Source organism: Rhinopithecus roxellana, chromosome 1 (genome assembly GCF_007565055.1).
Source record: "Rhinopithecus roxellana isolate Shanxi Qingling chromosome 1, ASM756505v1, whole genome shotgun sequence".
Classification (NCBI taxonomy): Eukaryota; Metazoa; Chordata; class Mammalia; order Primates; family Cercopithecidae; genus Rhinopithecus; species Rhinopithecus roxellana.
The window spans coordinates 158552252-158580212 of NC_044549.1; the positions used below are offsets into that span (position 1 = coordinate 158552252).

A 27961-nucleotide genomic window follows, 5' to 3' on the forward strand; every position below is an offset into this window, starting at 1 on the left:
ACATGTATTTAAGTGCCCACTGTCGATGCAATAAAGTATAATAGGTTAGAGTTCAGGCCCTGAATCTAAGCAGTTTTGGTTTGAAACCTAGCCCTATCACCTAGTAGCTACATGAGCTTAGGTAATTAACTTGCTGTGTTGCAAATTGTACAATGGAGTTGACAAAAATAGAATTTATCTCACCGGGTTGTGAGATTTAAGTGAGTTATTATATATGAATTGTCTGGAAAATAGTAAGAGTTCAATAAATGTTGGCTCTGGTCATTATTATGTGCTAGGTTAGTGTTGTGAAGGCAAAGAGGGAAAGTAAAAGTTGTGGTTTCTGTGCTTGTCATTGGCTTTTCTTTACTGTATAATCCAATCCATTCTTTACTTTCCTCTGCTTTGCTCTGCAAAAGGGCCAGACACCTAAAAGCCATATTTTCCAGGCTCTTTTGCCAATTGGCTTCCTGCTAGGTTTGGTCACAAAGAGGTTCATATAAGACAGTGAGGTTGGGAGGCCAAGAGTCTCTACATGGGTAATGTTAAAGAAAACTAGAAGCAGACAGTAAAGTAGTAAAAATAGACTTTGTTCAGGAACTACTGCAGTGAGAAAGAGACCACAGTATAACCCGACTCACTTCTGAATACAGCATGGACAAGTAGGGATTCATAGCCAAGGGGCAGGTTGGGAGTCAGTGGGTAGAAAATGACTGAGAAAACATTAGGAATAAAAGGATCCAGGTTAGACATCTGACAAGATTCTTGCTGAAGGCAGGCTAGAATAATCAGATAACAAGTATGAAGGATGAAGAACTTGATCAGATAAAGGGATATATTGGGATGGGGGATTCTTTCCAAACTGACTAGCAAGATTCTTGCTACAAGAGGGTGATGCATTTATAGAAAGATGAATATTAAGGTGGAGACCTAGAGGACTTAGACTGTTAGTCAAAAAGAGAATGTTTGTTACGTAGCACCACCAGCAGAAGTTGTCTCTTCATCACTTCCTGTCTCCAAACAGAGCCTTTCTCCATGCTCACAGATCTCACTTGGAAGCTTCAGTTTTCAGTCTTCCTACCAGCTTTCCATGTAGGGAGTGAGGCCAATACAGGCTACAATAGAACAAGACGAAAGGATATATTCCTGATAATCGGTATTATTTAGTACCAGATTCAACTGTGCCTGAAGATTATATATACGACTAGAATTTTTAAATACACAAGCCTATAAAAAGACTCCCTTTTGCTTAAGCTTCTTCCACTTGCCACTGTACAAGTCATAATACAAATGTCTTCTAATCCCTGAGAAGAGTTTGAATTAATATCACAATATAAAGCAATTTGAATTTTCATTGGATACTTGTCTCTGAAAGCCATATTACTAGTATTTATTGTCCTGCTAGGATTAAGAGTATATGAAGATGAGCAAGATAAATATGGTGCTTCTCTTTGATAGCACAATAACTATTTTCAACAATCTTAAATTTTACTATACTTATTTCTAAAATGTTTTCTCCGAAGATCTGAGCATCTTCTTAGTTGATGTCTTAAAACTAAAAGACATCTCATCCACTTTAATACAAGGACATAAACTAAAATGCAAAGTGAAATATGAGAGGAAAGTTTATTTTTGATAAAGTAAATCCCAAGCCGCCAGGTGTTCTTTAGGAAACCTTCCCAAGGCAGAATTTTTAGTGCCATGAAATTAACTGTCACTACTGCAGGACAATTGTTTCTTCTGCTATTTGCTTTCTTGGCTCTCTTGTTCTCCACTTGCTTATGATTACACAATTTGTCTTCTGATAATGGATGAGCCTCCTCTCCCTTTCAATCACTACCATAGGCCCCTAAAACTTGCTCAATAAATGTCCAAAGTTCATTTGCTTTGGGAGTTTTTAATCTTTCATGGTTGGTGACAGTAAATTTATAATCGTAATGCAAGTGTGTGTGTGCCTGTGTTATGAATATGTGTGCATGATTTGTCCCTAAAATACATGCAGTGGCCTTTTAGTGTTATAATATATGGTCAGACTGTAGTTGCTATGGAAACAATAATCAAATGTCCCGACTTTTGAGGTCAGGGAGATGCAGCAGTGGCAACTGTGATCAGAGTAGAGATATTGATGATAAAATCTAAGACTTTAAGGGATTTTTCTACTTTAGTGTTCAGGTCAGAGCAATCTACTCTTTCCCTGTATCTCTCAAGAATACCCATCGGAACCAGGCTGAAGGCATACTAATGTTTATTATTATTATTACTATTATTATTATTATTCTAGAGACAGGGTCTCGCTGTTGTACAGGCTGGCAAGCCGTGGTGTGCTCACAGCCCACTGCAGCCTCCACCTCATGGGCTCAAGTGATCCTCCCACTTCAGGCACATGCCACAACCACAGGCACGTATCACTATGCCCAACTAATTTTTATGTTTATAGAGATGAGATCTCACTGTGTTGCCCAGGCTTGTAGCAAACTGCTGGCCTCAAGTGATTTTCTTACCTTGGCCCTCCAAAGCATTGGGATTACTGGTGTGAGTCACAGTGGCCAGACTTATCATTGTTTTATATTCAGTTTATTGTGGATACTGGATGAGGAGCATATTGTAATTCTTGGTTATGTTTGGTATATAATTTTTATGTAGTATAAAATCATACTTTTTGATAACGGAACATATTTAGATCCAGACCAGTATGTACACAAGACAGTGTTGCTTAAGTCAGCAAACTTACGCTTTCATTTGAAATGTGATACCTCAAAATTTCCTTTTCATTCAACTAATTAGCACAAGCTGATTAGTCAAATGAAGCACATTTAAATACATTCTCTGATCAGAAGGAAACATTTTCTAGGACCCCCATGTCTACTGAGATTTTTTTGTAGCTTCCTGTACAGCACTAGTAGTTTTGAATTGTTAAAGTTTGGAAAATGCACCAAATGAGAAGTTCATCTATCTGTGTTTATTCTACTCATACTACATGTCAGGGCATTGAGAGAGGAATCATTGTCTTGATAGCTTAATGAGAGTGCTCTGTGCCCAGCAGTGTTAAGCTACATGGATGTAACGATGGATAAGAAATGATTCCTGCTCCCAAGAACCTGCTTGACCACACAAGGAGAGAATATAGGTAGTGACTGCTCATTGCATGGGGAAAGTACAGAACGAAGGCCAACAAATGCAGCCAAATACCAGTTATTCCTTTGAGTCCAACGAGATGGGCAGATGAAGCTGAAGGGGAAGAAAAAGTTGAGATGGGACCTGATGGAAGGGCAGGACTGAGAAAGAAGGTAGGCTATGTTTAGTGTCAGTAAACTTCACAGCTTATAAATAGACTGCATATATTCTGTTGAAAGTGTCAAGTATCATAATAAAATAGGGAGTTAGATGCAAGCAAATGGTATAAGACATAGAAGAAACATGATGAAGTGGTTCAGGGACATTGAGTACATTGGCTCCACTGAGGAGGCACAAGGATCTAAAATATTTTAGGGGAGTTGTCAGGGCTGTAAATGATTGATTAGGAAATCCTGGCTTTTGTAGACACTAGATGACATTGAAGCCAACATGGCTTCAACTTTAATGGTTTGAGGTTGAGGCAAAGGCCCTATAATCGTGATGAACAGTAAATTATCACCCACTTCCTAATGATAACAAGTTAGTAAATGCAGATGGAATTTGGTTGCAAATAAAACCGGCATGAGACAAACACGAAAGGCCCTGTGGAATTATAGCTGACATTTTGTGGTAGTGAAAACTTGTTGGCTCTTGTTTACATCTTCCATAGCTCTTTCACTGGGTTTTTATCCCTGGGCTTTTTCCCTGAGTTACGTCGGGTCTAGCCTTTTCAAATGAATATGATAAAGAAGGTCTTTAAACCTAGTTTATTTTGCTTATGAAATTGTATAACACGTGTAAATGTTTTTTTTGTTTGTTTGCCAATGGAGAGCTTTAAGTGAGTTATAGACAGTTTTATTCATACTGAAAAACTGACCCACCTTGATGTCATAGCTATAATGACATGGTCTTCTCAACCTCTCAATGCTCAGTAAAATTGTGAAGATGGATATTAGCATTGTCAACTCTGAGGTTTTGTTTGGTAACACTGTGGGTAACGTGTATCTCAAAGTCAATGTACATTGATTGTGTCTGACACAAGGCAATCATAAAGTGAGATGTACATTTGGCATAGGTAGAATATACACATTGTGTACATGTGTGTGTTTGCTTTCAAAATCAAGTTGTATTCTAAAGTTGAACAGTCTTGTCATCTTTCTTTCTTTTTCAAAGGATCTTCTTAAAAAATGCTACTGTGCCAAGGCATCTTACCTCTTCCAGCAGGATAAATTCTATGATGTGAGCTATGACACAGGAGACAAGTCTATCCAATGTAGCAGAAGACCAGATGCATTCAAGTTCTGGATGACCTGGAAGGCCCTGGGTACATCAGGCCTTGAAGAAAGAGTTAATCGTGCTCTTGCTTTATCTAGGTACTAGTCTCTCTCTCTCTCTCTCTCTCTCTCTCTCTCTGTGTGTGTGTGTGTGTGTGTGTGTGTGTGTGTGTGTGTCTGTGACTGTAAAGACCTAAGGAAAGTAATACTTGAAATGTGTTGCAAGTGCATATTTTCATTTGTGCATTCTTTATTTCATCCAATACACGTTTTCTCAGTATGTACTACGTGTTAGGATTTATGAACAGAGCAGTCCTACCACCTCTTTCCAAGATCCTAGCCTACTGAGAAATACAAATGGCCCTTCCTTTCTAGCAAGGTGAGGTATAGTCTCCAATCCTAATCAGGAGGGCTCTGTAGTATGTTCTTGAGGAGCGCTGGCAGAGGCTCCTTGGAGGAAGTGACTTTCAACTGAGATCTAATGAAGAGAAGGTGATATCGTTTGGCTCTGTGTCCCCACCCAAATCTCATCTTGAATTGTACTTCCATAATTCCCAGGGGTTGTGGGAGGGACCTGGTGGGAAATAATTTGAATTATGGGGGCTGTTTTCCCCATACTGCACTGTGATAGTGAATAGGCCTCACAACATCTGATGGTTTTATCAGGGGTTTCTATTTTTGCATTCTTCATTTTCTCTTGCTGCCACCATGCAAGAAGTGTCTTTCAGCTTCCACCATGATTCTGAGGCCTCCCCAGCCATGTGGAACTGTAAGTCCAATTAAACCTTTTTCTTCCCAGTCTCGGGTACATATTTATCAGCAGCAGGAAAACGGACTAATACAGCAAATTAGTACCAGTAGAATGGGGTGCTGCTGAAAAGATACCCAAAAATGTGGAAGTGACTTTGGAACTGGGTAACACACAGAGGTTGGAACAGTTTGGAGGGCTCAGAAGAAGATAGGAAAATTTGGAACTTCCTAGAGACTTGTTGAATGGCTTTGACAAAAATGCTGATAGTGATATGAACAGTAAGGTCCAGGCTGAGGTGGTCTCAGATGGAGATGAGGAACTTGTTGGGAACTGGAGCAAAATTGACTTTTGTTACATTTTAGCAAAGAGACTGGCGGCATTTTGCCCCTGTCCTAGAGATTTGTGGAACTTTGAACTTAAGAGAGATGATTTACAGTATCGGATGGAAGACATTTTTAAGCAGCAAAGCACTCAAGAGGTGACTTGGGTGCTATTAAAAGCATTTCATTTTAAAAAGGAGACAGCATAAAAGTTCAAAAAATTTTCAGCCTGACGATGCAGTAAGAAAAGAAAAACCCGTTTTTTGAGATAAATTCAAGCTAGCTGCAGAAATTTGCATAAGTAACTAGGAGCTGAACGATAGTCCTCAAGACAATGGGGGAAAATGTCCCCAAGGCATGTCGTAGTTCTTTCATGGCAGCCCCTCCTATCACAGACCCAGAAGCCTAGGAAGAATAACTGGTTTCGTGGGCTGGGCCCAGGGTCCCCATGCTGTGTGCAGCCTGCAGACTTGGTGCCCTGCATCCCAGCTGCTCCAGCCATTGCTAAAAGGGACCAAAATACAGCTCAGCCCATGGTTTCAGAGAGTGCAAGCACCAAACCTTAGCAGCTACCATGTGGTGTTGAGCCTGTGGGCACACAGAAGTCAAGAATTGAGGTCTGGGAACCTCCACCTAGATTTCAGAAGAGGTATAGAAATGCCTGGATGCCCAGGCAAAAGTTTACTGCAGGGGAGGAGGCCCTCATGGAGAACCTCTGCTAGAAATGTGGGGTCTGAGCCCCCACACAGAGTCCCTACTGGGGTATTGCCCAGTGGAACTGTGAGACAAAGGCCACGGTCCTCCAGACACCAGAATGGTAGATCCACTGACAGCTTACACTGTGTGCCTGGAAAAGCCACAAACACTCAATGCCAGTATGTGAAAGCAGCCGTGAGGGGTGCTATACCCTGCAAAACCACAGGTGTGGAGCTGCCAAAGACTATGGGAACCTACCTCTTGCATAAGCATGACCTGGATATGAGACATGGAGTCAAAGATCATTTTGGAACTTTAGAATTTGACTGCCCCGCTGGAATTCAGAGACTTGCATGGGCCCTTGTAACCCCTTTGTTTCGGCCAATTTCTTCCATTTGGAATGGCTGTATTTACCTCATACCTGTATCCTCATTGTATCTGGGAAGTTACTAGCTTGCTTGACTTTACAGGTTCATAGGCAGAAGGGACTTGCCATGTCTCAGATGAAACTTTGGACTGTGGACTTTTGAGTTAATGCTGGAATGAGTTAAGACTTTAGGGGACTGGTGGGAAGGCATGACTGGTTTTGAAATGTGAGCACATGAGATTTGGAGGGGCCAGGGGCAGAATGACATGGTTTGGCTCTGTGTCCCCACCCAAATCTCTTCCTGAATTCTACTCCCATAATTCCCAGGTGTTGTGGGAGGGACCCAGTGGGAGATAATTTGAATCATGGGGGCAGTTTCCCCACACTGCTGTCGTGGTAGTACATACGTCTCACAAGCTCTTTATCAGGGGTTTCCACCTTTGCATCACCCTTTTCTCTTGCCACTGCCATGTAAAAAGTGCCTTTTGCCTCCCACCATGATTCTGAGGCCTCGCCAGCCACGTGGAACTGTAAGTTCAATTAAATTTTTTTCTTCCCAATCTCGGGTATGTCTATCAGTAGCATGAAAACGGACTAAAACAGAAAGGGAGAAGAATGACCTGGGTGGAAGGAGCAGCAGGCCCAAATCTCTGGATGTGAGGTGATGCAAAAGTCTGGATGTGACATTAAGGACTTGAAAAGCAGATCTGTGAGTTTTGGTGGCAGCTTAAGTCTTAGAGGGAAAGGCAGTGTGGAAGAACCATGTTTACTTGCCTCATAGTAACATTAGAAATAAAGCTGTTATCACACTTGTGAGAACATTAGAAAAGCTCAAGAGATAGGTGCCAGACATTGCTACTTGAATAGGACTGAACTGCTAAATTTAGATCAGTGGTGGACAGGCCATAGCCAAATTTAGTTTTACACGTGTTTTGCTGGGCTTATACTGCTTAGGGTTAACTTCCATGATGTTAAACATTCAAACATTTAAATATTTAAAATGCTTTTTTTAAAAAATAGATTTCTCAAAAACCTGGAATTTTTGTTTTTCTCAAAGTTTAGAATGTTCTCAATCCCACATGGTAACAATTAGCTGAACATGATGATGCCCGACTCTGGAGAAACAGTCCCTATCACTTCTTATGGTTAACAACAACAACATAAATCTAGCCTAATAGCATAGAGGTACAGACAACCTGGATTCAAGACCTAAGTCCTATGTGACTGGGGCAAGTTTCTTAATCTCTCTGCACCTCAGTTTTGTCCCAAGAAAATGATAATAGCACATATCTCAAACAGTTACTGTAAAGGTTAAAGAAATGGATACATGTAGAACAATGCCTGCGATGTCCTACATGCTATTTAAGTCTTAGTTATTACTTAACTGCTTGGCCAGTATAGACATTAGGCTTTGAACTCTGGTTTGGATAGTCTTTCCTTCTTTACTCCCTGTTAACATTTCACTTGGAAAATCATGAAGGACCTTCTTAGAGATTTAGAGCAATTTCTTCTTTCTATAGTGGGTATGAGTATTCTGAGCAACAAGCTGTCTGAAACCTAATGTCTTAAAACAATTGTTTTCCCCCTAGAGGTCTAAATGTTGGCTGGCATGACTTTATAGCATACCATAGTGGCTGGGGTGTTTGAGTCTACTCTCCACACGTCTTTCATATTCCTTGATCAGCATACTAGCCAGCACGTATTCTTGAGATGGCCATGACAGAAGACCAAGAAGGCAAACCAATCATGTAAGCCCACTTTAGACTCCTGATTGCATTATACTCCCTTGGTCAAAGAAAACCATATGGCTAAGCCCAACGTGAAGAGGTGGGAAGTACCCTCTGGCTTTTAGCAGGGAGAATTGCAAAGTTACGTGGCAAAGGGCTTGGATATAAAGACAGGTAAAGAGATGGCTTTGGCATTTTCAGAAGACATTTAGAAGTCAGTAATTCTGGTGATTATGGGTATGAAGTAGTTTGAAAAACCTGTGAATGTTATATGAGGACTCTTGGTAGTAAGCGATGGAAACTAACTCAAGGTATTATAAACAAAGGTAATTTAAGGCTGTTAGGACTAGTGTAGTGATGACTTTCGGAAGGCTTGGTCTAGGTGCTTAAACAGTATCAGCAGTCTTCAGTCTCTCTGCATCTTTCAGTTCTGCTTTCCTTCAGGTTGGGTTTATTCCTATGGAGGAAGGTGGCTGCAAAAAGTGTCAGATCTATGTTCTTCCGGGTTCAAGATCAAAAGATAAAGTACTCCTCTCTCAACAATCCGAGGAAAGTTTAATTATTTGAGAGTGAGGTAAATATCCATCTCTGAATCAGTCACGGTTTCCAGGGCAATGTGATGCTCTCAGTAGTAATGATGACTCAACTGCTGTCTCTTGGCACTGGGGAGAGTGTCGATTCCTTTTATAGAATGTGTACTGAGCCTAGATGACGAAGGTACCTTTGTTAGAGATAGGGTTAAAGTGCTTCTATTAGAAGTGGGGAGATAACCCAGTGGTGAGAAAACAAGACGGTCTATGGTCTACCATAAATTATTTATAGCTGCTCACTAAATTAGAAGTCCAGGAAGCTCTGTTCCCTTTTTGTGGATTTTCTTGCACTATTTAAATGGGGAAGAATCTCTGCATTATTTTGTCTAAGCTTTGAAATAATTCATTGGGAGGTGTCTTGAAATAAGGTTAGATATAAATATTTTATGATTGTATTTATTATAAAGTCAACATTCATCTCAGGGTAGAATTTAGTTTACAGTCTAAGAATACTTTCTAATTTTTGCAGAGAAATATCACAGGAGGATAAATGTTAACATTTCAATTCAACAAACACTTATTGTTTGTAAATGTTTGTCAAGTTGAATTGAATTAACATTTTAGTGAGCATTGCTGCAGACTCTGTGACCTATATTTAAATATTTGAAAAATAATCCCTCCTGTTTCCTGCTGTTACTTACAATAGTTTTTTTGGCCTTAACTTCCCACAGTCTTGATATCCAACAGTCTATTCCTGGGGTGGGCAAAAGTCTGTCTCCAATGCCAAGGAAAAGGGCAGAGTACTTTGAAGCATGTAATTTGGTATGAATGTGAAATTATAAACTTGGAGAGAATTTCTCTAGAGTAAGATTTGTAGTAAATTAGCAACAGAAGGGCTTTATTTTCATGATTTCTTTTCAAATTACTGATTCATTTGAAGTTCTGCTTTTTAGGAAAGACAGAATATTTTCTCAATTCTAGGGTCTCTTATGTTTGCGCTTAAGCCTATATGCAGTGGTGTGGCCGTAAATTGGCTCTCAGAAGGAAAAGAAAGCCCCATTTGTGTCTTCCAATTTCCATGGTGTAAATATTTCTGTCATAGCAAATTGCAAGATACCAATGGTTGTAGTTTATGACTTTCCTGAATATTTAACAGTGGACTCCTAACCACTACAAACTATCTCTAGAACACCACTGGTTCTGTGAGCCATAATCTTAACTCTTCCAGTCTTCTAACCACGTGCATAATGTGAAGTAGCATAATCAATTCAAAAAGTCACAGGGTCAAGATATTTCCCATGAAGCTCACTGATGCCTGGGCAACTTGCTTCAGAGTTTACCAAATCAAAAGCATTTCACCTATGGTTGGAAGGCTCCACCTGGAATAATTTCTAAGTCACAGTAACATTGTTTTGTTTCCAAGAGGTATAACTTCTTTCAGTAGATAACTCTAGCAAAGTAAAGCTGCATGTGATGATTGTGTTAGTATTTGAGAAGCACCTTATTGGCAGGCTCTTACAGCTAAAATATCCACTTCCCTAGGCCCGAGGTCAGGTCTCTAAAATACTGGAAAAGCTGTGCAACTCTTTTCCTTTGAATTCCATAGATTAATGTTTCTATATTCCTGAATCTAAATGGAGCTTAACTTTGAAGTTTTTATATTGACTAAGATTTAAGTACGATATTTTGATAGGCCAGTGATCACTTGCACTGATAAGATAGCCTTCTTTGTCTTCACTTGGGAAAGTAAGAGCAGACACTTTCAAAAGGACAATGATTCCAATTTCATGGGTTGTCAGAAATTTAACAAGAAGGAAAAAATTAGTGCCTAGGAGACCTCTAAGGCTTTTCCTAATTTCCATTTGACCGTGTCAACCCAATTGAAGAGAGAACGTTTCTCCCAGAAAATATTAATGGCTAAAATGCTTTTGTTCTTTGGTTTGAAAATCAGCGACCCTGAGAGCCTAAAGCAACATGTGATTATTGAGCATGATTGAAACTCAGGGGGCTCAGGTTTAAAACCACCACTATGGCACAAAACCAGTGACTGTATATTTCTGATATCTGCCTAGGAAAGTAAAAAATGTTTTACTCTACAAGCTTACCTGTTGCTGAGGGCACCTTCTAGGCCTTTGTGATGGCATTCAGGTTAAATGGATATCCACTAAAGGATAATTTTTCAAGCAGGCCTAGAAGAGTCATGTCTAAGTCTTTTCAACAACAACAAACAGCTCAGGAACTCCCACTCTGCTACTTTGTTTGGTCTCCAGAGTATCATTTATCTATTCCCTTGACACACAATCTCTGCAATCTCTCAGATGGAAATCATTCCATAGACTTGCATGGATACCGAGGGGTTTATCGTTATCAGTATGGAAAAGGTGAGCAGTTACACAATGATGCTTTTGTGCCAGTGTATTTCTCTAGGTGATGGGAGGTACAGAGTCTAGAAAACTAGGGAACAGTCTGTTTTTATTTTTAATCTTTATATTGGTGATCTTTTTAAAAGTTACAATTACAGTAGAATAGAGCACGTGGGTGTCTGTGATGAATTCCACAAGCCATGTGATATGTGCTGATACATGCAGAGCATACGGAAAGCAGATGGAAAAATTTCAGGAGTTCTGGGAGACTCAGTGCATCAGAAGAAATTTCAAATGAGAAGATGAGACTAGGAGAGAAACTTGGTCCAAAGTGGTCCAGGGAGGCGCTAAGTGGCTGCTAAAGAAAGGGACTGGAGAGGCTATTTTCAGAGAGAAAAGAATGTCTTGCAAAAGGACAAGAGAAATAAAAACAAAAAGTGGGGGACTTATATAACCAATCTGAGAACTGAGATTCTCTAATGTTAGAAGCATAGTTGTAAAGTAGAGGAAAATTGTTTTGTAGCAAGTTTATCATTAATGCATATGCCAAGATCAAGCCAGAATATTAATATGTTATTACCACACACAGTAGGATTGGTGAAACCTCTTGCTAATATATATTTTTTCTCTCTTCTATGCCAAGGTTAGTGGAAGGGACAAAGAGTTTTATGAAGTTATTATTGCTTTTTGAGTCCACTCACTTGAATGCCTTTTGATAGTAGTTTATGGTTTCGGTATTATGTCCCCAAACTGAACATACCTTGTTTTTTGGCTTCCACCATATAAGATTAGTTTATTAAATGTATTTTGTCTTTAGGTTGTTTTCATATATTGAAAACAAGAGTTGTGAGGAATAAATCGTCCCTAGAAACAGGCAGAGGTGACTTCAACATTTTGGCTTTCCTCCCAACAACTCATTTCATTTTAGCATTTATTTAAGAAGAGGATAGGGTACTTTTTAGTAGAAACACTTCTAAACCAGCATTTATGAAAGTATGCTGTGGCCAGTAGACTTCGAAGAGATCTTAATAGATGATCTCTAAAAAAATGGTTCCATGGTTAAATAAGTTTGGGAGATGCTAACTGCTATATTATTCCTCTCTTAGAAATTTTAAGTACTCATTAGGACATTTAAAACTTTGAGAGGGCCTGTAATATAGAAGCATTTTTTTAAAAATTATACTTTAAGTTCTAGGGTACATGTGCACAACGTGCAGGTTTGTTACATATGTACACATGTGCCATGTTGGTGTGCTGCATCCATTAACTCGTCATTTACATTAGATATATCTCCTAATGCTATCCCTCCCCCTCCCCTCCCACCCCTTCCCCCAATCCCACAACAGGCCCCAGTGTGTGGTGTTCCGCACCCTGTGTCCAAGTGTTCTCATTATTCAATTCTCACTTATGAGTGAGAACATGCAGTGTTTGGTTTTCTGTCCTTGCGATAGTTTGGCTCAGAATGATGGTTTCCAGCTTCATCCATGTCCCTACAAAGGGCATGAACTCATACTTTATGGCTGCATAGTATTCCATGGTGTATATGTGCCACATTTTCTTAATCCAGTCTATCATTGGTGGACGTTTGGGTTGGTTCCAAGTCTTTGCTATTGTGAATAGTGCCACAATAAACATACATGTGCATGTGTCTTTATAGCAGCATGATTTATAATCCTTTGGGTATATGCCCAGTAATGGGATGGCTGGGTCAAATGATATTTCTAGTTCTAGATCCTTGAGGATCACCACACTGTCTTCCACAATGGCTGAACTAGTTTATAGTCCCACCAGCAGTGTAAAAGTGTTTCTATTTCTCCACATCCTCTCCAGCACCTGTTGTTTCCTGACTTTTTAATGATTGCCATTCTAAGTGGTGTGAGATGGTATCTCGTTGTAGTTTTGATTTGCATTTATCTGATTACCAGTGATGATGAGCATTTTTTTCATGTGTCTGTTGGCTGCATAAATGTCTCCTTTTGTGAAGTGTCTGGTTCATATCCTTTGCCCACTTTTTGATGGGGATTATTTTCTTGTAAATTTGTTTAAGTTCTTTGTAGATTCCGGATATTAGCCCTTTGTCAGATGGGTAGATTGAAAAAATTTTCTCCCATTCTATAGGTTGCCTGTTCACTCTGATGGTAGTTTCTTTTTGCTGTGCAGAAGCTCTTTAATTAGATCCCATTCGTCAATTTTGGCTTTTGTTGCCATTGCTTTTGGTGTTTTAGTCATGAAGCCCTTGCCCATGCCTATGGCCTGAATGGTATTGCCTAGGTTTTCTTCTAGGGTTTTTATGGTTTTAGGTCTAATATTTAAGGCTTGCATCTATCTTGAATTAAGTTTTGTATAAGCTATAAGGAAGGGATCCAGTTTCAGCTTTCTACCTATGGTTAGCCAGTTTTCCCAGCACCATTTATTAAATAGGGAATCCTTTCCCCATTTCTTGTTTTTGTCAGGTTTGTCAAAGATCAGATGGTTGTAAATGTGTGGTATTATTTCCGAGGGCTCTGTTCTGTTCCATTAGTTTATATCTCTGTTTTGGTACCAGTACCATGCTGTTTTGGTTACTGTAGCCTTGTAGTATAGTTTGAAGTCAGGTACCATGATGCCTCCAGCTTTGTTCTTTTGGCTTAGGATCGTCTTCGCAATGCAGGCTCTTTTTCAGTTCCATATGAACTTTAAAGTAGTTTTTTCCAATTCTGTGAAGAAAGTCATTGGTAGCTTGATGGGGATGGCATCAAATCTATACATTACCTTGGGCAGTATGACCATTTTCACAATATTGATTTTATATTCACAATATTGATTTTATAGAAGCATTTTTAACTTTAATAAATATGCAGACCCTGTTGATTGCTCACCAAGGAACATTCTGTCTTGCCTGTAGAAACTTGATTTTGTTCACATAGCAGTGTTCAAGCTGGGAACTTGGTTTAGCAAACCACCTTCCCCAACTATTAGTTTAGGGGAGGATATGTGGCTCAATCAACAAGATATGGTGAAGATGTCACTGTGTAAGATACTGTGAAAACTTCTGTGGAAAATATTCTTACCTAAATAGAGAGAACTTAAGTGCTTTTGCTATAGCCCCCTCCACTCTTGGGACACTGCTGTATAAGGATAGGACATATGGAGTTATAGCAGCTGTCTTGTGAACATGAGAGAAAACCTCCCTAACACTGAACATGGCTAGCTGAAATTATAGTAAATAAGTGGTTCCTGATATTATTGAACAATCCAACCAGCTTGACAAATGGCCTTATGAATTAAGCCAAGTATACTTTTTTGTTCGAGAAGGGCTTATTCTGTCACCTAGACTGGAGTGCAGTGGTCCAATTATGGCTCACTGCAACCTCCACCTCCCAGGGCTCAACTGATCCTCCCACCTCAGCCTCCTGCATAGCTGGGACCACAGATGTACACCTCCACACCCGGCTAATTTTTATATTCTTTGTAGAGATGGGGTTTCACCATGTTGCCCAGGCTGGTCTTGAACTCCTGGACTCAATCTGCCCACCTCAGCCTCCCGAAGTGCTAGGATTATAGGTATAAGCCACCATGCCTTGCCAAGTGTACTTCTAAGTGTAGACAAAAATCAATCTAACTGATATGCCTAGCAGTGTTCAAACATATTTGATAATAGGTTTTCCACATAAAAAGTCCTACTAAGATGGTATACCATGGAGCATAGTTTGAAAACTCTGGTGTAAGACTTTTGTTATCATAGTAATAGCTGCATCTCCTCTTGCCCCAAATCACCTCTATTTTCAACTCAGCTGGAGTGTTACACTGGGTGTATCAGTCCATTCTCATGCTGCTAATAAAGACACACCTGAGACTAGGCAATTTATAAAGAACAAGAGGTTAATGGGCTCACAGTTCCACGTGGCTGGGGAGGCCTCACAATCATGGTGGAAGGTGAAGGAGAAAAGGCACGTCTTACATGGCAGCAGGTAAGAGACTTATTCACTGTCATGAAAACAGCATGAGAAAACCCACCCCTATAATTCAGTTACCTCCTACCAGGTCCCTCCCATGACCCATGGGGATTATGGGAGCTACAATTCAAGATGACATTTGGGTGAGGGCACAGCCAAACCACATCACTGGGCTTTACAGGCTCTGAGAGTGACTGCTATAGGCACATTATCCCCAATGCAAAGCCCAGATCTACACGGTTAGCAAAAAGAGTTTTAACCGAAATAATTCAGCTCTGTTTTAGGATGCCTTTCTCCCAGGAGCACCTTTAGCCAGTTTGACAGAAGCATTTTAAAATGATACTATGGTTAATACATGTAAGTTTTGTGTAGCCATAACTTGTTAGGGAAGGATTTTACCAATTTTGTTGCATGTCTTTACGTGCACGAGGAAATGGAGGCAGGCTCAGGAAGACTTAGGAATTTGCCTAGGTTCAAAGTTATTTAGCTGCACAATTAGAATCTTATAAAGTTATTCCCAAGATTTCTGGAGAAAGCTTTCTTCATAGCCTCAGTTCAGGATGAAATCATAGCATAAGCTTTTGAGTTAACAGATTGCCAGTACATTTGTGCCTGAAAAGGTGAGAAAAAGGATGGTTCACAAAGCTTTTCTCCCATAGGTAGGAAGTATATATGTCTATTTGTTTTATATTTTTTCTTTAAGTTCTTTTCAAAAACTATACAAGTAACCACATGTATGAAACTTTGAAAAGATATAAAAAGCGAATGGAAAACCCCCCACCCCCATTGCATCTTCTTTCCCCCTCCCTCAGGTAAACTAAATTTATGACATATCCTTCCATATTTTGTTTGTATATACATGTGGATAAAGATTTTTAAAAAATGTTTAAAAGTTGAATCAAATCATCCCCATTTCTCAGAACCTTTTATCTTTTACTAATTTATCCTGATCATCCTGTGCTTTAAGTAGATAATTCATTTTAATAGCTGCATATTACATTATGTTGCTATAGTACGTTTTAATTCACTATTAATTTCTGAATATTAATCTTGTTTCTAGTTATTTTGTATGGAATATACTTATACACCCACAGTACAGAGATTTAGATATAACAGCATATATGTGCACATATTTATATGTACCATCTATCCTTGATAACTTTTTTCTTGGTAGACCAGCATTTCCAAACTGGTTTGCTTGATAAGAAGATATGAGTATTATTAAAAGGTTTGTAGCAGCTTTCTTTCATATTCTCACCACCACTGGAAGTTGTCACTCTAAAGTTTCCGGTATCATTGGGAAATATGGTTAATACAGGAATCCTTCATTTCATGTGCTTAACCTTATTTTCCAGATATTGTGTTTTGGGGGGTTTTGCTTTACAAATTGAGGGTTTGTGGTAATCCTGCATTGAGCAAGTCCATCAGTGCCATCTTCCCAACAGCATGTGCTCACTTCATGTCTCCATTAGGTTTTGGTAATTCTCATAATAAAAATGTTTGAGTCATCAGTTCTCTTTTATGTTACTGTTGTAATTGTTCTGGGACTCCCCATAGAATGCACCCATAGAAGCTAGAAAACTTAATATTGTGTGTGTTCTGACTGCTGTCCAACTGGCCATTCCCCCCATCTCTCTCCTTCTCTTCAGGCTTTCCAATTTCCTTAGACAACAATATCAAAATTAGGCCAACAAATAATGCTACAATGGCCTCTGAGTGCTCAAATGAAGAGTCACACGTCTGTCACAAATAAGCTAGAAATGGTTAGGCTTAGTGAGGATGGCATGCCAAAAGCCAAGACAGACAAAGTTAGGCCCCTTGTGCCAAATAGCCAATTTATGAAAGCAAAGGAAAAGTTCTGGAAGGAAATTAGAGGTTCTACTTCAGTGAATACATGAGTAAGAAAGCAAAACAACCTTATTTGCCGATACAAAGGTTTTAGAGTTCTGAATAGATCAAACCAGGCATGACATTGCCTTAAGCCAAAGCCTAATTCAGAACCACACTCTAACTTTCTCCAATTCTGCGAAGGCTGAGAGGGGTGGGGAAGATGCAGAAGGAAAGTTAGAAGCTAGCAGAGGTTGGTTCATGAGGTTTGAGCACAGAAGCCGTCTCCGTAACATAAAAGTGCAAAGTGAAGCGGCAAATGATGGAGAAACTGCAGCAAGTTATCCCGAAGATCTAGCTAAGATCATTGAAGAATGTGGCTACATTAAACAGGCTTTCAATGTAGGCAAATCAGTCTTATATTGGAATAAGCTGCCACCTAGAAGTTTCATGACCAGAGGGAAGTCAATGCCCGTCTTCAAAGCTTCAAAGACAGGCTGAATCTATTTTTAGGAGCTAATGCAGCTGGTGACTAGGTTGAAGTCAATGCTCATTTACCATTCTGAAAATTCGAAGACTTCAGATTTGTGCTAAACTTACTCTGCCTGTACTCCGTAAATGGAACAACAAAGCCTGTGACAACATATCTCTGTATAGCATGGTTTACTGAATATTTGAAGCCCACTGTTGAGACATGAGACTTACTGCTCAGAAAAAGATTCTTTTCAAAATATTACTGCTCATTGACAATGCACCTAGTCACCCAAGAGCTCTGATGGAGATGTACAAGGAGATTAATATTTCCATGCTTGCTAACACAACATTCATTTTACAGCTCATGGATCAAGGATTAGACTTTCAAGTCTTATTTAAGAAATATCACAGCTATAGCCTTACAAAATATATAAGTGATTCCTCTGATGGATCTGGGCAAAGTGAATTGAAAATTTTACGGGTTTACTCTTTTATATACCATTAAAAACACTGATGACTTATAGGAGGAGGTCAAAATACTAATAATGGGGATATGGAAGAAGTTAATTCAGACTCGTGGTTGACCTTTAGGGGTGTAAGACTTCAGGGAAGGAAGTCACTAAAGATGTGAAAACAGCAAGAGAACTAGAATTACAAGTGAAGCTTGAAGATGTGACTGAATTGCTGCAGTCTCATGATAAAACTTCAATGGATGAGGAGCCTCTTCCTATGGATGAGCAAAGAAAGTGGTTTTGTGAGAAGAAATCTACTCAGTGATCATGTTGTGAATCTTGTTGAAAGGATAACAAAGGATATAGAATATTACATAAACTTAGTTGGCAAAGCAGCAGCAAGGTTTGAAAGGGCCGACTTCAATTTTGAAAGAAGTTCTGTTGTGGGTAAGATGTGTTCAAACAGCATTGCCTACTACAGAGAAATCTTTTGTGAAAGAAGAGTCAGGCAGTGTGGCAAACTTCATTGTTGTCTTATTGTAAGAAATTGTCACAGTCACCCCCAACCTTCAGCCCTTTGATCAGTCAGCAACCATCAACATCAAGGCAAGACCCTCCAGGAGCAAAAAGATTACAACTCACTGAAGTCTCAGATAATCCTTAGCACTTTTTAGCAATAAGGTATTTTTAATCATAACATGTGCATTGTGTTTTAGACATAATGCCATTGTACACTCAGACTCCAGTATACTGTAAATGTAACCTTTATATACACTGAGGAACCTCCAAAGTTGTGACCCTTTCCTGCAGCATTCACTTTATTGTAGTGTTCTGGAACCAAACCTACAATACCCCCAAGGGATGCCTGTATTATTGTTTTAATTTGTACTTCTTTGATTATTACTGATTTTGAATACCTTTTCTGGTATGTATTGAGCAATGAAATTGCTTTTTATGGAAGCTAGTCAGTGTGATAAAAGGTTTAAAAACTTTATAGCTACATACGTCTTCTGAAAAAGTGTTCAGAGAATGGCGTACATAGAACATCTAGTACTTTGTGAGCATGTGTGCCCGTGTGTATGCTAACATTATTGCTCAAAGATTCCCATATTACTATTCCCATATTGACAATTTAAAATAAGATCTTGTCTATTTCAAAGATAGTATCTATATGCAAACATCAATATTTAACCTAATATAAAAAAGCTGTATACATTTGGAAAAAGGAACTTCATCTTAAAAACTACTGCATTCCATATTCACATTATAGAATGGCCTTCCTAAAAATGTCATAGTCCCTTCTTTCCCGTTTTTAGTCTGCATTTTTTCATGTTTATGATTTTAATTTTTACAAAAACCATTTCAAATTGGAAAAGATTGTATTAGTCCAGTTTTACAGGTAAGAGACTTGAGGCCCAAGAGGAGCATCGTTGTGTCTTTAAATATTAGTTGAATATTTATGATTTAGTGACACGATCATAAGATCATACTGGGAGCTAGTTTTCAAAGGCATTCCTTATGTTCGGTGTGATTTTTTTTTTTTTTAAATCACAATAAATGCTCTGACAAACATTTCCGTCAGTGTCTCTCTTATTTCCTTAGATTTGATTCCTATATTTGAAATACTGGGTCAAGTGTTGTGAACATTTAAAGGCTCATGAATCGCTAGTTTTCAAGGCCATTTCAGACTTTTCTTTTGGTATAGACAAAAGCCAAGCCTAAAAGAGAGGAGTCAATGTTATTATATAGAGTACCATGTTCTCAATGCTATTTTAGTCTTTTCTCACTCATATTCCATATTTCATCCATGCCCTTTACTTAGGTGTGATAATTCTCTTTCCCCCAACATCTAAAATGACTTTATAGATACTCTATCAATGGCTACAGCCCACTTTTTTCCCCTTCATATTCAGGTAATTTATTTTTTCTTAAGTTTTGGGGTACGTGTGCAGGTTACCTAGATAAACGTGAACCACACAGTTTGCTGCACTTATCAACTCACCACCTAGGTATTAAGCCCCACATGCATTAGCTCTTTTCCCTAATATTCTCCCCTCATCCTCCCCTGACAGGCCCTAGTTATGTTACTCCCCTCCCTGTGTCCATGTGTTCTCATTGTTCAGCTCCCACTTATAAGCGAGAACATGCAGTGTCTGGTTTTCTGTTCCTGTGTTAGTTTGCTAAGGATAATCAGCCTACTTTTAACATGATACTGATTATCAGTCCTCCTTCCCTCTGTGCTGGACTAAGATTATGTTGATCTTCCTTGATTTTAAATGAACTTACAAGCAGGATTACACACCAAAAAACCCTCTTTCCTCCAAGCCAGCTATTTAATATAAGTGCCTATGTTAAATCCCCGATTTAGGATATGAAAGTAAGACCCACATGTTCAGAGATACATATCCAACCTGCTTTATCTAGCTTTTCACACCAGGGTTAAAGCTTGATGCTAACATGTGAGATAAATCTCATTATCAAAAAGATGCATCTTTTTACTCAGGTCAAGGAAATAACAGTAGGTCTGGAGTATTTATCTATCCATAGCTCTGCCTATACCTTGACCTTTATCTGTATCTTATCTCCAAGCCCTGTCTCTGAATCGGTTTTGTCATACATCATTCATGTTCATGACATTTTTACATGGTAGATTATAAACACTGACTTTTAATTTTAGGTACCTAGTAGACGAAATCAAGAAAAGAGAAGGATTCAAGTTACTGCTGGAAGTAAGTGATTGCATAATTGTGCTTGTGATTTTGTCAGTTAACAGTGATGAAGGTGGTAATTTTCTAATCTGTTATATATTTCATTGGTTTTTGTGTTGCAGACTTAAAAACAAGTCATTAGTTTAATTCATAGAGTCTATTATGTTAATTTACTCTATTAGTGAGTACTTTTCCTTTGTTGGATTCACAGAATATACTTGCCTTTAAGTGTTGAAAATTAAAATGCTCAATTACCAAGGATAATATTGAATAAATTATAACCTGTATCTTGATATATAAATTGCATGATTGTACTGCAAATATTCATCTGTGATGTAGTGGTGCCTGCATGTGAAAATCAATTAAGTGAACGTACAATACTACATACAGTTTACTCTTTATAAAATAATGGGAGCATATTCATTTTGGAGCAATGGGAAAAGTCATTTTGTTGATGTTGTATTGTTTGCTATGTGTAAGAAATGAGGTGGTTACAAAGGTAGAGAATATATTTTTTTCTAAAACATGTTTATAAAATTTAAAATAAATAATGTGTAATTCTGGTTTTTAAGAAATATAAATTGCAAGGTTATCTTAGATTTTGTTATAGTATATGTATTATAGCAGTTTTTAACAATGTAAAAATATAACCTAGAGATTCTAGTCTTGGAGCCTGTGCTGTATATAAGAAATCTAGCTGGCTGGGCATTGGTGGCTCATGCCTATGATCCCAGCACTTTGTGAGGCCAAAGCAGGCAGATCACAAGGTCAGGAGTTCGAGACCAGCCTAACATAGCGAAACCCTGTCTCTACTAAAAATACAAAAGTTAGTCAGGCATGGTGGCTCATGCTTGTAATCCCAGCTACTTGGGAGGCTGAGGCAGGAGAATTGCTAAAAGCTGGGAGGTGGAGGTTGCAGTGAGCTAAGATCACGCCACTGCACTCCAGCCTGAGCAACAAGAGTGAAACTCTGTCTCAAAGAAGAAAAAAAAAAAAAAGTAAAGTAAAAAGAAAAAGCTAGCTGTTTTTTTGGTATTTATTCAATAAGATGCATTGAACAATTTACTATGTGTCAGGGATGGTTCTAGGCACAGGAGATAGAAAACAAAAAAGGGTCCCCGATTTCATGATGCTTACATTTGACTGGAAAGTGAAACGCACTAAATAAGCAAATTAATTAATAGCGAAATCAGGTAGTAAGAGTCTTAAAACAATAAAACATGTTCATGAGATAATCTAGTATATAATTAGACAAGGTTATAGATATTGTATTGGGGGGAAGAGGGTAAAATGCTGAAATGGGGATGGCTTATTTGGTTTGGGTAATCTAGGTAGGGGATTTTAAGGTTATCTTTGAGCTGAGACCTGAATAAAGATAAACAGCAAGCCATGCAGATATTTGGGGGAAAGACATTCTGGCAGAATTGGTAAACAACTGCAAGGCTTAAAGCTGAAGAGAGTTCTATGTTTGAGCAGCCAAAAAAAGTTGTAGTGAATGAAGGGGAGTGTGCAGCAGGTGATGGAATTGGAGAGGTGGGTAGAGACCAGATCAGGTGGTGGTCAGGTAGGTCAAGATAAGGCCTTTCACCTGTATTCCAAATGTCACTGGAGATGTTTTAAGAAGACAGGGGTTTGACTTGCATTTTAAAAGATTATGCTTGATGTCATGAGAAGAGAGGAATGTTGAAAAAGCAATAGTGAAGAGAGGACAAGATAAAAATAAGGAAGACAAACTTGGAAACTGTTTTTAGTAGCCAAAGTGAAATATGACAATAGTCCTCAGGGAAGTTTGGGAAATACTTTCCAGAGAATCTAGACCATGGATTCCACTACTATCTAGAAAGGAAGCACCAGATTAGAAAGTTCTAAGCTTCCAAAGTTTCAGAAAGCTAGAGATATGGAAGATCTTGCATGCACTCCAAAATAATTAATAGTTAAACAACTTTCTGGTAGTACTAGAAAGACAACAAATTTAGAGCATGAAAACTTCTACAGAACAGACAACCTGGTTTCTTCAATAGGCTAGTGACGTGAGGAAAAAAAGGAGGAAGTAGTGATAATCTCTTTAGGTTCAAAGAGACGAAAGAGGCATAACAACCAAATAAAGCATATAGACCTTGTTGAAATCCCAGTTTGAACAAGCCAACTGTAAAAAGTAATTCTTGTAACAATTGGAGAGATTAGATGGTGTCAAGGAATTGTCAATTTTGTGAAGCATAGTGGCATTATAACTATGTAAGAAAATGTCTATAGTTTTTAGAGGTGCATACCTAAGCATGTATGGGAGAAAAAGCAGTTATTTTACTTGAATTGAGTTTGATTACTTTATATTTTCTCAGGTCTGAGTTTCCTATTTTCTCAAATTTGAGTTATTTTCTCTGGTGATGGGAGCTATAGCGCTTATGAAAAGTCCTGTACACATTAGAACTGTACAGTTTTTTGATAGAGCTGAAAGTGAGAATAAAGATGGGCCGATGAAAAAGTTGTTTATATATTCTTCCTAAAGGTTTAGAAAAGAGAGGAACCACTTACCAGTATCATTAGGAAATTGCAAACACTCAAGTCCTTGCCATGAAAGCTAAGGTAGGATTTAATTATTAGTCAGCCTTCTGCCCCTGGATTTTTCATCTGTGGGAGGCAGCTGGCCTACAAGCAGTGAAGGTGATTTTCTAAATGGTTTTCCAGAATTCCTGCTGTAAGAATTTTTGTGTGTGATCTGCATTTGCCACTTTTCATTACACCCAAGAAATAAAGCAGAATTAGACCTTGAATGTCACATATAAGTATTAAGTTGATAGTCTTTTTGCTTATATATGCATTCATATGTTTCTATATGTATATGTACATGTATTTGAGAGAGTACATGTGTCACTGTTGTCTAACAGCAAGGAGAAAGTTAAGTGGAACATTGGAAATTGTAGATGAATTTTTTTTCCTGAAAAGAACAAAAATACATTTCCTGAAGATGATTGAAAGTTATTATTTCAAGTGAATTCTGAATTATTCATAGGCCTCTGAAAATCATCTCTTTTTCTGTGTTGGATCTAAGATCTAATAGATGTTTCCTAGAGGTATATTCATTCTTATACTATCATTCACATATTTTATTTTTATCTCTTGGGAGATTCCTAATTATTCAATTTTTTTTTCTCAAGGTCTACACTAGGAGAAGTTATTAATGGAGTTATTAATGTTTCATCAACTTTGAGCTACAGAAGATCTTCGAGGACATATAGTCAACTTCCTGCACAATGCAGGAAAGCTATCTTAACAGTATCTGTTAACAAGTGGTCAACCTCCGATTGAATATTTCCTATTTGCAGAGAATTCACTAGTTCATTCCTCTTCCAGATAGCTCTAATTATTCATGTTCTAATAGTGAACCTACTAATATGTATCAAGCAATTGTGATTTTTTCTTACATTGTTATCTTGTTAGTTGTATTAGATTACAACTACCTCCTAATTGCTAAATCCAATGCATATTTTAATCTTCATCTTGCTGAAATTCTGTAGCATCATGTTATCCATTTACTCCATCTCTTGGATAGTCTCCCCTGTCTTAGTTTCTTTGATTTCCTTTCCCAGTCTCTCATTCCATGTGACTTGTTCTTTTCAGTCTCCACATTAAGGGTCTTTTCATCAGTGCACCCCCTTAAATATTCTTCTACACTCTCATCTTTGGCCACACAGTCTCCCTGAAATTTCTTCACATCCAGAACTTTGTTATCAATAGCCTCTTTATATCTCCTCATCCTCAACTTAGCTCCTAAACTCTAGGCCTTTGTATATGAATATATCCTGAAATTTTCACCTAGATGCCACAGACACCTCAAATTCAACATTTCTAAAGCTTAAGTGTAGTATTTTCCTTACCAAAATTCTACTTTCTTCTTTTGGTCATTAGAGCTATGATCCACCCAAGCAAAAGTCTTGATGTTGTTCTTACTATCTCCTTTTCCGCCCCGCTAAATACATCTTGAATGCTTAGTCTTCTCCACTCCCAAAACCACTGCCTTAGTTCAAGATCTACATCACTCTTCAGGTTGGTACTATCTCCTAACTTGTGTCCCACCTTCCAGTCTCAGATCCCTCCAGCCTAACCTCCACACTGCTGCTAGAGCAGCTTTTTGAAAATGAGATCTATTTCCTAGAGTAGTGAAACTCTCCAGTGACTCCATCTTCCTCTAGAATCAAGCCCAAGCTTCCAAGCATGTCATATAAGAAGTCCTTCATGACATAACTCCCATCTTCAATTCTAGCTTCACCTCTCTTTAGTACACTGTTCTCTATTCATTCCAAGTTCAGAAAGTGTTAGTCATTTTCTTGTCCCGATGCCTAGTCAATATCTATAACACAGAAAGTTTTGCTTATTAAGTTGGACAGCTTGGTTATCCCTTGTTGGACATTAATGTTTCCCTTCAAATATATTAGCAAGAAGTTAACATAGTGATGTACCTCACTAGTACACATTTTAATGGAGCTACTCATTCACTTTAAAAGACATCTCTTTTTACCATTATGGCCCCAAATAATAGTCACTGACTACAGTGCTTGCTGTGTGCCAGATATGGCACTAAATTTTGAAAACACATTTTTTCTTTCATCATCAAACCAACCCTGTGGAGCAGACATCATCATCTACATTTTACAGTTTAGGAAGCAGAAACTGAGAAAGTTTGATACTCATTCCAGCAAAGATCTGATGAAGTTGAAATTCAAAGCCACATCCTTCCAACTCCAAAACTTAAGATTAGACTACTGAAAAATTTCAAAGACAGCACTGGATAGCACAAAAAGCCTTAACACCTAATAAGCTTGAAGTCAATTAAAATTCACCATTCCAGCTGTTCCTTCAGTCTATATTTGCATGATTGTCTGAATCTGTGTGCTGGATTCTGCATATATATTTATTAAAAAAACAGTGCTAGCTTTGTTTTTATTATTCTGATCTAATGACATTATAAGCGAAGGAGATTAATTTCTTTTGATATGACTCAGAATGTGAGCTGCTGCTACCTCTTAGTGACCACTAATTTCTTTCCCAAATGGTCTCAAAATTTGATAATTCTTCCTGAAATTGATAAAGAACTTTATATATTTTTTGTTTGAAAACCAGTATAAAATGTATTCAAACTCTTCTTTAATGGCACGTTACTCTTTTGTTGTGAATTTTTAAAGATTATGATAATGCACTTGCTGCTACGGAGTTTTTGTACCCTTCACTAGGGTTCACGTGGACTCCTGTAATACCTTCTTTCTTTTGTGGATTTTAGAACATAGTCTAAATGTGTTCTCAGGACACCCAAGAAGTCAGACTTTCATATATGTAAGCAATTAGAATGAAGTGGTGTATAAATGTTTTTACTCTGAAAATACTCAGTGCCTTGAAGTCTCTTAAAAATTATGTAAAATACAAGCTACAGGTAGGCAGAGACAGGAAAAACTCATATTTTTGCAGAAATTCAAAGATATGTTTTTCAACTCAATAATTTGGGAAATTACCAAAGCAAAGATACTCCAAATGAAGCAGCAAATGTCTTCCAATGAAATGAACTGTCAGAAGGACTTAATAAGCTTTCAAATGTTGTAAGCACTGAAGCCATTCCATTCTAAAAGTGTTTGGGCAAAAGGAATCAGATCTATCGCTAAACAAACTTGCTAAAAAATGTAAAAGATCTAAGTCCTACCTTGTAAAATATAGAACCTATAACAGCAGATAAAACATCGTAAACTGTTTTGTAATGTTCCTATGCAAATGAAAGGGAATAACAAATTTGGTGACACATATTAGAGTCCATTCAGAAGACAAGAACTCCATGGTAAAGTGGGAAATGTAGTACCAAGAATTATTAACAAGGGATTGGAGTAATGGAGGATTGCTTCATAAGAGAATGAAAAACCTAAAAATGAACAGGAGTAGCAGATATAGAGAGCAGCCACCACTCCTGGAACTGAGATAGAGCACCCAAGAGAAAGGCCATCCCTTCGCAGGACTGAGGTCTAGACCTCTTCAGAGATAGTATGACCTTGGCTCATGGGATAACAAATTTACTGAGGTGTTACATTAGTGGTACTCACTAGAAATCTAGTCTGGATTGCTGAGCTGAGGAAAGCCATCCACAGGGGCCATGCCACAATTTGGAAATCACTGCGAGCTACCCAGGAGTGCCAAAGAAGTCATCCAAGGCAAGGTGCCTAGCTGGTATCTCATGAAACCACCTAAGGGGAGTATGCCAGGAAAAGCCATTTATGGGCCCTTCACTTGCTGCCTGTCAGCTGTGATGCTACCTGATGCCACCTGAAAGGGGTGTACTGGGGGAAGCTGCTGAGGTCGATGGGTGGGGATGTGCTCTGGTTTCTGGTTACCAGTGCTGCTGAAAAGAACCACAGATTCTGTAGGAGACCCATGAAGTGAGCACACCAGAAAGGCATTCGTCCTTCCTTCTCCAGTGTCTCTCCAGCACCCTCTGCTGACAAAGTCTAAGATTGGACCAGATGTCAAGGGAGAAATATCTGCAGAGTCCACCTACATTATTTTAGGACCCTCAAAAAGGGTAGATTTGTAGCTAAGGCAATAAATCGATAACTGACATAACACAATCTAGTGACAGTGCTGCAAAAGTAATTGCAGTTTTTGCCATTACTTTCAAAACATCAGAAATCCACGTATAAATTGTGTAATTTGTAAGAATGATTGTAGTCTCATAAATGTTTGCAAAAATTGAGTTGAATTAGTGTTTCACTTTTAACTGTTTATTTTGAAGACTTATAGCTCTTCTCTTGTCAAGTCCAATAAGAATATTAACAATTTCAGAAATGAAAGGATAAGATCAAGAACTTACCTTGTTGAACTGGGAATGTTTCTGGGCATTCACTTATGATTTAAAATCCACTAAACTCAAAACATTATATATATAATACATACATTATATATTTATATTACATATATATTTTCTCTCTCACTAGTCTTGAGTTTGAGATATGAGATGATAGGTCTTTCTTCTTTATGAAATGCTTTGAAACTTTATATACTAGAGCATAATTCTGATGGTTAGAGAACTGTTATAACATTGGTTATTACAAAACTGTTTATGGCAGAAAATGAAAATCAGTTCAAATATTGTCAGTGTGAAACTGACAATGAGGAAGATGTGTATGACTCAATCTTTCCTGAATACAATTCTGTATGTCTAATTTGTGAACCCCCAACATAATGTCCCAAATTTCCTCGTCTTGAGTACAAGTCTTTTGGTCGTGGCACTTCCTATGTTTTCGTCCAGTGAGGACAAAGCCTTGTCTGCATGACAAAGGCTGGGCTAAAGCCTGTTAGAATACAGTCCCACATTTCAGCAAATCATGTCTGATAGAAAAACAGACCAGCAGGGAAGATGACTGGGTTATGGTTACTTAGCGTAGATGAGAGTTTCTCATAGAACATACAC

General features: G+C 38.3%; 1 protein-coding gene across 1 annotated transcript in view; it reads left to right on the forward strand.

Moving 5' to 3' along the window:
* GADL1 (glutamate decarboxylase like 1) overlaps nt 1–27961 on the forward strand; it is a 168822-nt gene that overhangs the window by 87045 nt on the left and 53816 nt on the right. The window contains exons 12-13 of the mRNA XM_010354468.2: nt 4267–4466; nt 20487–20538. Of these exons, the coding sequence (XP_010352770.1) occupies nt 4267–4466; nt 20487–20538 (252 nt within the window). The remainder of the gene's footprint in view (nt 1–4266; nt 4467–20486; nt 20539–27961) is intronic.